Source organism: Hylobates moloch, unplaced genomic scaffold, assembly GCF_009828535.3.
Source record: "Hylobates moloch isolate HMO894 unplaced genomic scaffold, HMol_V3 SCAFFOLD_22, whole genome shotgun sequence".
Taxonomy (NCBI): Eukaryota; Metazoa; Chordata; class Mammalia; order Primates; family Hylobatidae; genus Hylobates; species Hylobates moloch.
In genome coordinates, this window is record NW_026652297.1 from 44,197,579 (window position 1) to 44,210,689 (window position 13,111).

Here is a 13,111-nt window from a genome sequence, read left to right on the forward strand (position 1 = left end):
ATCATTAAAAAGTCAGGAAACAACAGGTGCTGGAGAGGATGTGGAGAAATAGGAACACTTGTACACTGTTGGTGGGACTGTAAACTAGTTCAACCATTGTGGAAGTCAGTGTGGCGATTCCTCAGGGATCTAGAAATAGAAATACCATTTGACCCAGCCATCCCATTACTGGGTATATACCCAAAGGACTATAAATCATGCTGCTATAAAGACACATGCACACGTATGTTTATTGTGGCACTATTCACAATAGCAAAGAGTTGGAACCAACCCAAATGTCCAACAACGATAGACTGGATTAAGAAAATGTGGCACATATACACCGTGGAATACTATGCAGCCATAAAAAATGATGAGTTCATGTTGTTTGTAGGGACATGGATGAAACTGGAAACCATCATTCTCAGTAAACTATCGCAAGGACAAAAAACCAAACATCGCATGTTCTCACTCATAGGTGGGAATTGAACAATGAGAACACATGGACACAGGAAGGGGAACATCATACTCCGGGGACTGTTGTGGGGTTGGGGGAGCGGGGAGGGACAGCATTAGGAGATATACCTAATGCTAAATGATGAGTTAATGGGTGCAGCACACCAACATGGCACATGGATACATATGTAACAAACCTGCACATTGTGCACATGTACCCTAAAACTTAAAGTATAATAATAATAAAAAAAAAGAAAAAAAGATACAAAAATATTAGCCGGGCCTGGTGGCAGGAGCCTGTAGTCCCAGCTACTCGGGAGGCTGAGGCAGGGGAATGGCATGAACCCGGGAGGTGGAGCTTGCAGTGAGCAGAGATTGCGCTGCTGAGCTCCAGCCTGGGCGACAGAGTGAGACTCCCTCTCAAAAAAAAAAAAAAAAAAAAAATAGCCATTCTGACTAGTGTGAGATGGGGCATCATCATAATTTTAAATTACATTTCTCTGATCTTTGGTGATGCTCAGCATTTTATCATATGTTTGCTAGCCACTCGTATGTCTTCTTTTGAGAGATGTCTGTTCATGTTCTTTGCCCGCTTATTACTGGGATTATTTGTTTTTCAGTTGAGTTGTTGCGTTCCTGGTGGATTCTGGATATCAGTTCTTAGTTGGATGCATAGTTTGCAAATATTTTCTCCCATTCTGTAGGTTGTCTGTTTACTCTGTCGTTATTTTTTTGCTATGTAGACACTTTTTTAGTTTAATTAAATCCTATCTATCTATTTTGTTGCATTTGCTTTTGAAGTTTTAGTCCCAAGTTCTATTTGGGGTTTTAATCCTAAATTTTTTGTCCAGAAGGGTTGTTTCCTAGACTTTCTTCGGGAATTGTTATAGTTTCGGGTTTTAGGTTTAAGTTTTGAATGCATCTTCGGTAGTTAATTTTTGTATATTGTGAAAGGTAGGGGTCCAGTTTCATTCTTCTGCATTTGGCTAACCAGCTATCCCAGAACCATTTATTAGATAGAGAGTCCTTTCCCCATTTCTTATTGAATTTTGAGTGTGGATCTTTTATCCTGCAACTGTCCTGTGTTAAATTAGTTGTAGGAGTTTGTGGACTTCTTGGGATTTTTTTATGTAGAAAATAATTTGGAAATAGAGACCATTTTAGTTTTTCCTTTTAAGTCCGTGTATGTTTTATTTCTTTTTCTTGCTTTACTGCAGTGGTTAGAACTTACAGTATAATGTTGAATAAGAGTGTTGAGAGAGGATGTCCCTGACTTTTTCCTAATCTAAGAGGAATGTATTAAGTCTTTCCTCACTAAGTATGATGTTAGATGTAGGGCTTTTTTTTCTTTTTTGCAGATGCCCCTTAAGTTGAGCTAACCATCTTCTACTGCTAACTTATTGAAGCTTTTTATTATACTTGTGTCTTGAATTTTGTCAAATGCTTTTTGTGTGTTGATTGATGTGGTCACATGAGTTTTCTTCTTTAGTTTATTGAATGTTGGATTACATTAATCAATTTTTGAATGTAGAACCAGCATTACATACTTGGTATTAATATCACTTGGTCATTGTGTATAAATTTTTTATACGTTGTTGCATTTAGTTTGCTAATATTTTGTTGAATAATCTTTGTAACCAAATTCATGAGGGGTATTGGTCTGTAGTTTTTTTTTTGTTGCAATGTGTTTATCTGATTTTGGTCATTTTATATGGCATTATAAAATTAATTGAAAACTGTTTTTCACTCTTCTATTTTTGGAAAGAGGTTGTGTAAAATGTATGTTAATTTTTTCTTTAACTGTTGATAGAATTCTCTAGTGAAATCATTTGGGCTTGGAAATTTCATATTTTAGGAGGTTTTAAACTATGAATTCAATTTCTTCAATTGTTGTAATGGTCTTCAGATTATAAGCTGTTTCTTGGTGATTTTTGGTTGTTCATGGTTTCCTAGAAATTGGTCAATTTCCTCACAGTTCCTGAATTTATAAATGTAAAGTTGTTCATAGTATTTCTTTATAATTCTGTGTAATGGCTGCAGGATCTGCAGTGATATCCTCTATCTCATTTCTGATATTGGTGATTTGTGTCTTCTTTTTTTAACTTCTCAGTCTTGCTAAAGTTATTAATTTCATAAAAAATTTTCAAAGAACCTGCTTTTTGTTTCATTGGTTTTCTTAGTCTTGCTAAAAATTTATTAATTTCATAGAAAATTTTTAAAGACTCCACTGTTTGTTATAATGGTTTTCTTTATTATTTTCCAGCTTTTAATTTCATATAGAACTTGCAATCAATTTCATTGATTTCTGCTTTTATTATCATTTACTTTCTTTTGCTTGGCGTTTAATTTCTTCTTCCTTTCTTCCAGTTTCTTGAAGTGGTAACTTCAATGATTGCTTTGAGGCTTCTTCTCATTTATAGCATTTGGTCTTATAAATCTCCCTTTGAGAACTGTTGTAGCTGCATCCTACATATTTTAATGTATATTTTTGTTTTCTTTTGATTCTATGTATTTTTTTAGTTTCTTTGAGGGTTATTTGATACATGAATTATTTATAAATGTATTGTTTAATTTCAACATATTTAGAGATTTTCCTGTTGTATTTCTTTTATTGATTTCAGGTTTGATTTTATCATTATCATGTTCTCATAATTTTAATTTTTAAAAACTTGTTGAGGTTTTCTTTATGATAAGGAATATGATATATCTTGCTGCATATTCCATAGGCACTTGTAGAAATGTATATTCTGTTGATACTGGTTGTAGTGACCTGTATATGCATCAATTAAATCCTGTTTTATTCAGATTCCTGTATATCTGCTGACTTTCTGTATAATTTCTGTAAATTGCTGAGACAAAGGTGTCAAAATATCCAACTGCAATTGTGGATTTGTTTATTTTCCTTTCAGTGCTATTACTTTTTGCCTCATGTTTGGAGGCTTTGTGGTTTGCAGTGTAGACATTTAGGATAATTGTGTATTATTGTTGGAATGATTATCATATCATGACATAATGTCTTCATTTGTCTTTAGTAATTTTCTTTGCTTGGAAGTCTATATATCAGATGTAAATATAGCTACTCCTGCTTTTATGGATAAATGTTTGAATGATATATTTTTTCTGTCCTTTCTATTTAAATCTATCTCTGCCATTGAATTTGGGGTGAGTTTTTAAAAGCATCACATAGTTGAGTCATGCCTTTAATACAGTGTGGCATGTGTTTTGGTTGGTATAATGTTGTTGCCTAAGTATGTTATTTCATTATTTGTTTCCTCTGGTTCCCATTCTTATTTTTCTCTTTTCTTGCCTTTCAATGGGTGATTTAAACATTGTTTTAGGATGCTATCTTGATCCAGTTATAGTGTTTCTAAGTCAGCCATCTCTGTGTAGTTTTCATAGTGGCTGCTCAAGGTTTTATGATGTATGTATGTGGCCCAAAGAGGCTACTACTATAAACATTTTGTCACTTTGAGTGAAATGAGAAAACAACCTCACTCCCATTTTAGTTGTATTTACCTTCCCTACATTTAAGTATCATTGGTGGTGTTATAATTTTTGTTTCAATCATTAACTATAATTTTAAAAACCTATAAAGAAGTGGATAGTCCATTTTATTTACTCATCTTCCTTTCCTTGTTTTTTTCTTCCTTTGTGGTGTTCCAAGATTTTTGATAAATGTTTCTTTGCTATTTTAAGTTTACTGATTTGAGCTCAGTCACTTGGCTTTTTTTTTTTAAATTTAGGTTATTGTATTTTTTCATTCTATAATTCCCATTTGGTTTATTTTTATATCACCTGTTCCTTTGCTAAGATTTTTGTATTTTTTTGTTTGTTTCAAGAAGATTTGTAATTGATTATTGATTTTTTTATAATAGCTGCTTTACAATCCTTGTCATGTAATCCCATCATCTGAATCATCTTGGTTCTGATATCAGTTGGTTGTGTTTTATCATTCAAGTTGTGATTTTCTAAGCTCTTGGAATGACTTAGTTGCATCCAGAAATTGTATTTATTATGTTAGGAGACTCTGTGTCAAATATAAAGCACTGTTTTAGCAGGAAGTGATCTTGTTTAGGTCTTGGCCTTCTTTTGTGGGCTGTTCCAAAGGCAGTTCAATGTTTAGAGCCTTTATAATGTTATTTGGTTGGCTTCGTTTACCTATTGCCACTGGGGCTCTCCATGGTCTTTGCTGGTGCCTCCTAGAAGGATAGGAGATTCCTCAGGCCAGCATGTCTCTCTGTAGGGGAGAGGTGTGGTGGAGTTCTTCATTAGGTCCCAATTTTCTCACTCCCACAGTTTTTCTTATGTCTCTGGATAGAGAAAGGGGTCTCAGACCTGCACATTCAAACAAGCGTCCTGTGCTAATATATTTATTATGTTTCCATCTCTCCTTTTTGTTCTACCCATTCACCTGGTAATGTCTTTACGTGGTATGAATTTTCACTCAAATGATTAAATCTTTAGGTAGACCTTAGGTGGGCCTCTTAAAGAATGTTTAAATAGAATATTGAAAAGTTATGCAATTCTCCATTTTCCCTATTTATTTACCAGTTCAGCAGTATATGTTATTAATCATCTTCACACCTCTTTTAAGAGTAATATAACATTTTAGTAATTTTTATGCGTAAATTTTTTGATGTTCTGACATATAATCTAGTAATTTTGCATACATTATTAGTGAGTAAATCTGTAGACAAGAGCTGAAGATCTCAAATGAATAATAGTTTTGGCTGAGTAAGATATTATGTGAGCAAAAATTTTTCTTCATTAGCATGGTTTTTGTGATAACATTTTTTGAATTGTGTTTATTGTTTCAACAGAAAAGCCAAATGTATGTTGGTTTTTACTTTTTATAATGGACTCTGATTTTTTCCTGATTGGTAGATGAATACTTTAATTAAACTGACTATTATTAGACTATTATGTTCTACTATAATATAATGCACATTATTATTATTTATATAACATACCAAAATATGAAAACAACATTAACAATTAATATAGCACAATATACTTATGCAATATTATTGGAAACATGTAATATTCTACAAATTAACAACATATTTAATAGATTTTAATATTCTAATTGATTTAAGTCAAAAAGATACTATGTGAAGTTAAATTAACATACTGCTTTTGAGAGAGAGCTTCTGAGTAGACTTGCTAAATACAAATTTATTTCTATTTAGTAACATTTTGATAATAAATAGCACATAAAAAAAACAGAGTCCCTGTTACTTCTTGCTCATTTTGAAACATGTGGAATACAAATATGATCTGAAGCCTCCCTTACCCTTGAAATCTAAATGATATTAGCTCAAACCTCTATTACAGAGTCCTGACTCTCCTGTTTCTGCATGTAGTCATTATTATGACCCAAAGACAAAACTCACTCCAAGTATAAAACTCTTTCACAACATGGTGAATTTAGTGACAGTTTTTTGATAATTGAAGAAGATCACATAAATGTATGTCATAAATTAGAAAAATTTAAATTCACCCATGAAACTTTTCTTTCTTAGAAGGCCTTTTATCCATCTCACCAAGGGGAGTTTCCCATTGTCCTGTTACCTCATATAATACCTCATATAATGCCTATTGTCCTTTCTTCCCTCTTTCTTTGTATTTTGTCATATGGAATAGTAAACTATCTTCCTTTGCTGCTCATACTCATGATTTTAAGATCTCACTTCTCTGCTCAATAGTTCTCAAACCTGGCTGCTCCTGAGAAACAATTGGATCCTCTCCCCAGAGTTTTTGATATAATGCTCTCAAGGGGAGCCCACACATGGGTATATTTTAAAATGTTCTTCAGATAATTCTTGAACTCAAAGGACTAATCAAGTTATTTTTTCCAGTAATTTATCTAAGTTGACTTCTGGTACTAAATGGAAAGAAAATAACACCTCTGGCTTCTTACATATGATTACATCTTTACAAACTGAAAGTACATAGTTTATTTCATGTTTACTTCAGTGTAGTCACAATTTTTTGTTTTCCACTGAACACTTACAGCTTTTTAGTGCAAATTTTTGATAATATGAATTCTAGTATTTTCTTGAACTTTTAAATGTGTTGGCCATGCACAAAATCTGATTTTTTGACTGATTTTATTTTGTACTTTTTTTGCTTTGTTTTTAGTATTGTTTCAAAACGCGTTGTAAACATGTTAGATTCCTGATGAATTTTAAATTGTGTAATGCTTCTGATCATTGTAATCGTCTTGGAGTAAGTATCTGCAATGTTTATTTTAAACAACTTGCTTTTAACAATCAATTTGAGGATTTAAAAAAATAAATGACTTTTTTTGTTTGCCGTTTTTATGTCATTTGGTGTCATTTAACAGTCTATAATTTATAACCTCAATTTTGTCTTCTTAAGAAACTTATCAAACTATTTATTAGAGAAGACAAAGAGAAAACATTTAAGATGATTCTGGATGTATTAAATGTTTGATGGATATGTGAGGAGGGTGTGCTATAAGCAATAGAAGATAGAAACTGGTAAATAAAGACCATTAGAATTTTCTTGCTAGTGCTGCAAGTTAATTTAGAGTCTGGGCTGTCAGCTAGCAAGTAGGTTATAATTAGTGACAGGTTACTGGTAATTTGAGGTGTTTGAGCCTGGCTATGGGAGGAGTTAAAAGAATTTTTTAGAAAAAATTTGATTTGACAACAAAAGCTAGATGTGCTTTGCATAGTATGAACATTAGCAAGGGAAAATTTGACACATTTATCTATTTAGATAAATTCTCTAGAATGAGATACTCTGTGGAGTAAGTATAGATTATTCATTAGTCTCCATCGAAATTATTCTTTTTTTTATTATTTAAGGTTTGCAACAATTTTAACCATTGCCATTGTGAAAAGGGATATAATCCTCCTTACTGCAAACCAAAGCAAGGAGCATTTGGAAGTACTGATGATGGACACTTAGTACCACCAACTGGTTAGTGTTCTTAAAATTGTATTAATTATGTACAGTATGTAAGATAGTAAATTATAGGTTTCAAGCCAGATTACAAAGCAACTAATGTCAACATGCTTTTATTTTATTTGTAAGATTTAAAAAATTTTGACAGTGCAAGTTTGTACTGTTCTTTCTATATCAGCATTGACATTGTTTACTGAGAAAAAGTATGGCCAATGGTAGGTAGTTTTAAAAGTAAAAATTTTGGTGTGTAAAATTTGACCAGTTAATTTAAACTGTTCACTTTGGATTATCTCCTATATTTATATTTACTATTATATTTATATTTACTATATTTATATAAACTCCTATAAACTAGACTTTATAATAGTGTCAGTATAGTCATTATTATATGAATGCCCCTAGAATCTTTCAGGCTATCTTTTCTTCTTATTCACTTATAATTTGTTATCTTTCTCATGCATTGTAAGGGCTCCATGTTAATCTTTGGAAATTTGCTCTTTCTAATTCTGTCCTGATGTTCCTGAGTAGCATTTTGAGATTAATCAGGCTGGATGAATTGGGGTCAACTGGAGGTGAAGGGCATACCCTGGTTCTAGAAGGTATGAGCCTACCCAAAATAACTGGGAGCATAGATGGGCTGTGAACTCTACCCCCCATCTCTCTCTTTTTTTGTGTGTGAGACGGAGTTTCGCTCTTGTTGCCCAGGCTGTAGTGCAATGGCACGATCTCCGCTCACTGCAACCTCCGCCTCCTGGGTTCAAGCAATTCTCCAGCCTCAGCCTCCCAAATAGCTGGGATTACAGGTGCCCACCACCATGCCTGGCTTATTTTTGTATTTTCAGTAGAGATGGGGTTTCACCATGTTGGCCAGGCCTCTACCCCCATCTCTTTTAGGACCTTGCAAGAAAGCCCTGAAACTTTGGGGCAGACTTATCTGTAGCTTGGATGCTACATAAACGCATACCTAGGTTGATCGACTTTTTTTTTTTTTTTTTTTTTTTTTTTTTTTTTTTTTTTTTGAGACGGAGTCTCGCTCTGTGTCCCAGGCTGGAGTGCAGTGGCGCCATCTCCGCTCACTGCAAGCTCCGCCTCCCGGGTTCACGCGATTCTCCTGCCTCAGCCTCCCGAGTAGCTGGGACTACAGGCGCCCGCCAACACGCCCGGCTAATTTTTTGTATTTTTAGTAGAGACGGGGTTTCACCGTGGTCTCGATCTCCCGACCTCGTGATCTGCCCGCCTCAGCCTCCCAAAGTGCTGGGATTACAGGCATGAGCCACTGGGCCCGGCCGATCGACTTTTTAAAGAGACAATACAAAGCCACATCAAACTATGTATCAGACAAAAAAAACCCCATAATAATTTAGCCTATAACCTAAAACTATATGCGTGTATTATTTTCACATGATAACATGAAAAATAGATGTTTATTTGAATTATGTATTTTCAGTAAACAGTAGTTTACATTGAGAAACAGAAAGTCCTATAATACAGCAATTTAACTCTTTAAAAATCCTTTACTGGGCATTTAAATTTTTATTTTTATTTTTATTTAAATTTCTACTTTTATTTAAAATTTTCAGCCTATATTATTATATATCCTGAAGGTACATAAATGTAAGACTTTAAAAGAAAGAACATAAATTAGCTAATTGCTTGAACTTGGGAGGTGGAGGTTGCAGTGAGCTGAGGGCATGCCACTACACTCCAGACTAGGTGACAGAGTGAGACTCCAACTCTAATAATAATAATAATAATAATACAGTCATTTAGCCTCCTTATCTGTGATATCTGGGTCATGCTGGTGTTTGTATTATAATTATTCTAATTTTCATTATCCAAGTTCTTAGAAAACACAGTTACAATATTCTCAATTTGAAAAATTATACCTGTGCTATCTTGTTACAAAGCACAACAGTTATTCTGTAGTATAAGTCAAAGATGGACTGTTAACACTGATGCTTTTGATACCTTTAAATTGCACACTTAAGTTACATTAATCAGAGTGAACACACAGATTGTGGTTGCCAACATCAGCAGTAATGGGAAGAAAAAGAAAAGAAAGCAGCAATAGCAACTATAGAAGATGGATAATTGGTGCATTAGTCATTTGACACTAAAACGGTGTTGCTTTTAGTCCCTATGTTTTCATCTTTTATATTTTGTTTTATATTAATATTTTATATTTTTTTCTTTTCCCTGCAACCTTCCACACTAGTTGCCAACCAGAAATTTTTCTATCCCAGTGACAGATTCACTACTATGTAAGACTTTCAGTACTACAACTAGGATAAGTTCTAGGCAAAGCTGTATGATTGATATCCTAGGCCTACCACTCTTAAGTCCAGATGGAAGTCCAGGTCACAGCACATGAGCCTGCAGTCAGAGAAAACCTTCTAACCCAACTAGTTTCCTTTAGCCAGCTGCCGTGGGCTCTTCTTTCATCTCTTCCATGCTGGGGCTTACAGGTCTACCTGAAGGACCTGGGCTGATATGTTAGTTGGCTGTATGTTTTGTCCCCATGTAGTCCCTTTGGAGGCCCTGTACCCAGTCAAGGAGGCCTTGGGCTTTCCCCAATAAAGCCTGGACTCAGTGTGGGAGAAACACTTGTGATCCTGAATGCTTTTTAGGACATAAAGGGTTTGGGTTGCAAAGGTCATCTAAGTGAGTCCAGGTTTATTTCATTATCCCCATTCTGCTTACTTTTAATATCACTGATTTGTGTTAACATAATATGACCCAGAAAAATTGTCAAATTATGGATTTTGTGATTGCTTTAATTGTAAGCCAAAAACATTATTGACTTTTGTTACTATTTCATGAATATTTTCAAGGAACTTATAATCTGTTTTATAGCACTATGTATATAGATATCATCATATAAAAATATGTACATAATTTAATATGTATGTGCTTATATGTATGACTATCTGCTTTTTGCATATGCTGGAGTCTAAATTCACATATATTTTTGCCTAATTGTCTACTTAGTATATAAAATTATAAAGACTATATTTTAATCTCACTTTATGATTTTCCTTTCCATAGTTTTTCATTTTATCCTAACCATCAGAGATGACCATTAATAATACTATATACATTCCTGATTTTCAGAGGTTATTATTAACCCTTTTAATATTTGACAAGCTCATAGACCAGAAAAAATTACATTCTACTTATATTTCTTTAATGTTATGGGCCTTCCCAGTTACTTGATGGTGATAGGAAATTTATAATTTTTCTGTGAATTACTATTTCATCACCTTTGTCTCTGTATTCTATGGGTTTGTTTGACCTTTTATAACATACGCATGCAAACACACACACACACACACACTTAAGTGTTGTACAATACTCATAAAATTTACCATCTGAATGCTTAAGTGTATAATTCCACGACATTAAGTACATTGTTGTGCAACATCATCCCTCTGCAGAGCTCTTTCCGTGTTGCAAAGCCAAAACTGTAAATCGATTAAACAATAAGCTCTCATTCCTCCTCTTCCCAGGCCCTGCTAACTATTACTCTATTTTCTGTCTCTGAATTTGACAACTTCAGGAACTCATAAATGGAATGAATCATGCTGTTTGTCTTTTTTGAAAAAGCCTGGCTTTTTTCACTAAGCCTGATGTCCTTAAGGTTCATACATATTGTAGTGTGTGTCAGAATTTCATTTCTTTTAAAGGTTGAATAACATTTTATTGTATGTATATACCACATTTTGTTTAGCCGTTCATCTGTCAATGGATACTTGGGTTTCTTCCACGTTTGGGCTATTGTGAATAATGTTTCTGTGACTATGGGCTTACAAATATCTCAAGACCCTGTTTTCAGTTATTTTGTGTATACGTCCAGAAGTGAACTTGCTTTATCATATGGTGATTATATTTCTAAATATTTTGAGGAATCACCATACTATTTTCCAGCAGCGACTTTGTTTTACATCCCCACTAGCAGTGTACAAGTTATTTTCTGTTTCAATTTCTCCACACCCTTGTCAACACTTGTTATTTTCTTTTTTTTTTTTTCTGATTGTAGCCATCCTGATGGGTATGAAGTGGTATCTTTTTGTCTCTTTCATCCCTGTATAGGTATAATAGGATCTTATAGATCAGAAATTTATCATTTTTAAAAAGGGCATGGTTTTGTTAAAAATTGGTTATTGGGAGATATTTTCTGTCATTGTATTTCAACATTACTTGTTACATGTAGAAAATCTACTGATATTTGTGCATAAGTTTTATCAATGGATTGTCACTATATTGAGAAGTCTATTTGTTTATTTTTGGGGATGAACATTTTTGAAATGATGTAAACTGCAATTAATAGTAATTTTGCCACATCTTTTCAACAATAATTCTGTGAATGGAGAGAGAGAGAGATAGAGAGAGAGAGACAGAAAGAGAGGGAGGGAGGGAGCACATGCATTCTGGTCTCTCCTCCTCTTTTTATGAAGACAACATTTCCATCAGATTAGGACCCCACACTTACTACCTCATTTAACCCTAATTATTTCTCAAAGTCCTCATCTCCAAATATCATCACACTGCGGGTTGAGGCTTAAACATATGATTTAGGGGGACACAATTCAGTCCATAAAATTCCACTCTGTGTTCCCCAAATTCATGTTCTTCTTACATGCAAAAAAAATTCATCCCATCCCAAGAGTCCCAAAAGCCTTAAGCCATTCCAGCATCAATTTTAAGTAGAAAGTTCATCTGAATAGCATCTAAATCAGGAATGGGTAACATTTGAGATATGATTTATCTTGAGACAAAGTTTCTCCCCAACTGTGAACACGTAAAACCAGATAAATTATGTGTTTCCAAAATATATTTTATTTATTTATTTATTTTGAGATGGAGTCTTGCTCTGTTGCCCAGGCTGGAGTGCAGTGGCGCGATCTCTGCTCACTGCAAGCTCCACCTCCCGGGTTCACGCCATTCTCCTGCCTCAGCCTCCCGAGTAGCTGGGACTACAGGCACCCACCACCACGCCTGGCTAATTTTTTGTATTTTTAGTAGAGACGGGGTTTCACTGTGTTAGCCAGGATGGTCTTGATATCCTGACCTCCTGATCCACCTGCCTGGGCCTCCCAAAGTGCTGGGATTACAGGTATAAGCCACTGCGCCTGGCCCGGTTTCAAAAATATAGTGGTGAGATAAGCATAGGACAGACATTCCCATTCCAAAAGGGAGAAATTAGAAGGAAGGAAGAGGTGATGCGTTTCAAGAAATTCCAAAACCTAGCAGTGCAAGTTCCATTGTATCTTAGGCTTGAGAGTTGGCCATACACTGCACACCAGACGCTTCAATTGCTTTATCTTTAATCTCCCATATGAACTGAGATGTAAATTAAATCCTATCCAAATCCTATTTGGCTTAATGTTCTTCCTTCCAGGCTCACTGAGGTGGTACATTACTTCCACTATCCTAAGTGGCAGCCCCACTCCCTTGGCTTGGGAGCCTTCCTGTTCATACTATCTTTACAATGTCCCACCCACTGGGCTAGGGCAACCTGGTCCACTGAAATTAAAAGGAGGCCCCACCCTCTATAACCAAAGAGAATGCAGCCTTGATCGTTTGGTCTGTGGCACCTTGATAATCTTTGAGTCAATGGCGCAATTATTCCTTACTTTTCTTGAAAGATAAAGCATACTCATAGCAAAATAGCCCTTTTGTCCCATTCTTTTTCCTTCATTTCCAACTGGCAATGTCTCTGCCAGTATAATTCCATCTATGCTGG

General features: G+C 34.7%; 1 protein-coding gene across 1 annotated transcript in view; it reads left to right on the forward strand.

The window, feature by feature from the left end:
• The window catches only part of LOC116461778 (disintegrin and metalloproteinase domain-containing protein 5), a 128,337-nt gene that overhangs the window by 87,944 nt on the left and 27,282 nt on the right, over positions 1–13,111 (forward strand). The window contains exons 17-18 of the mRNA XM_058433413.1: positions 6,577–6,663; positions 7,269–7,383. Coding sequence (XP_058289396.1) covers positions 6,577–6,663; positions 7,269–7,383 — 202 coding nt within the window. The remainder of the gene's footprint in view (positions 1–6,576; positions 6,664–7,268; positions 7,384–13,111) is intronic.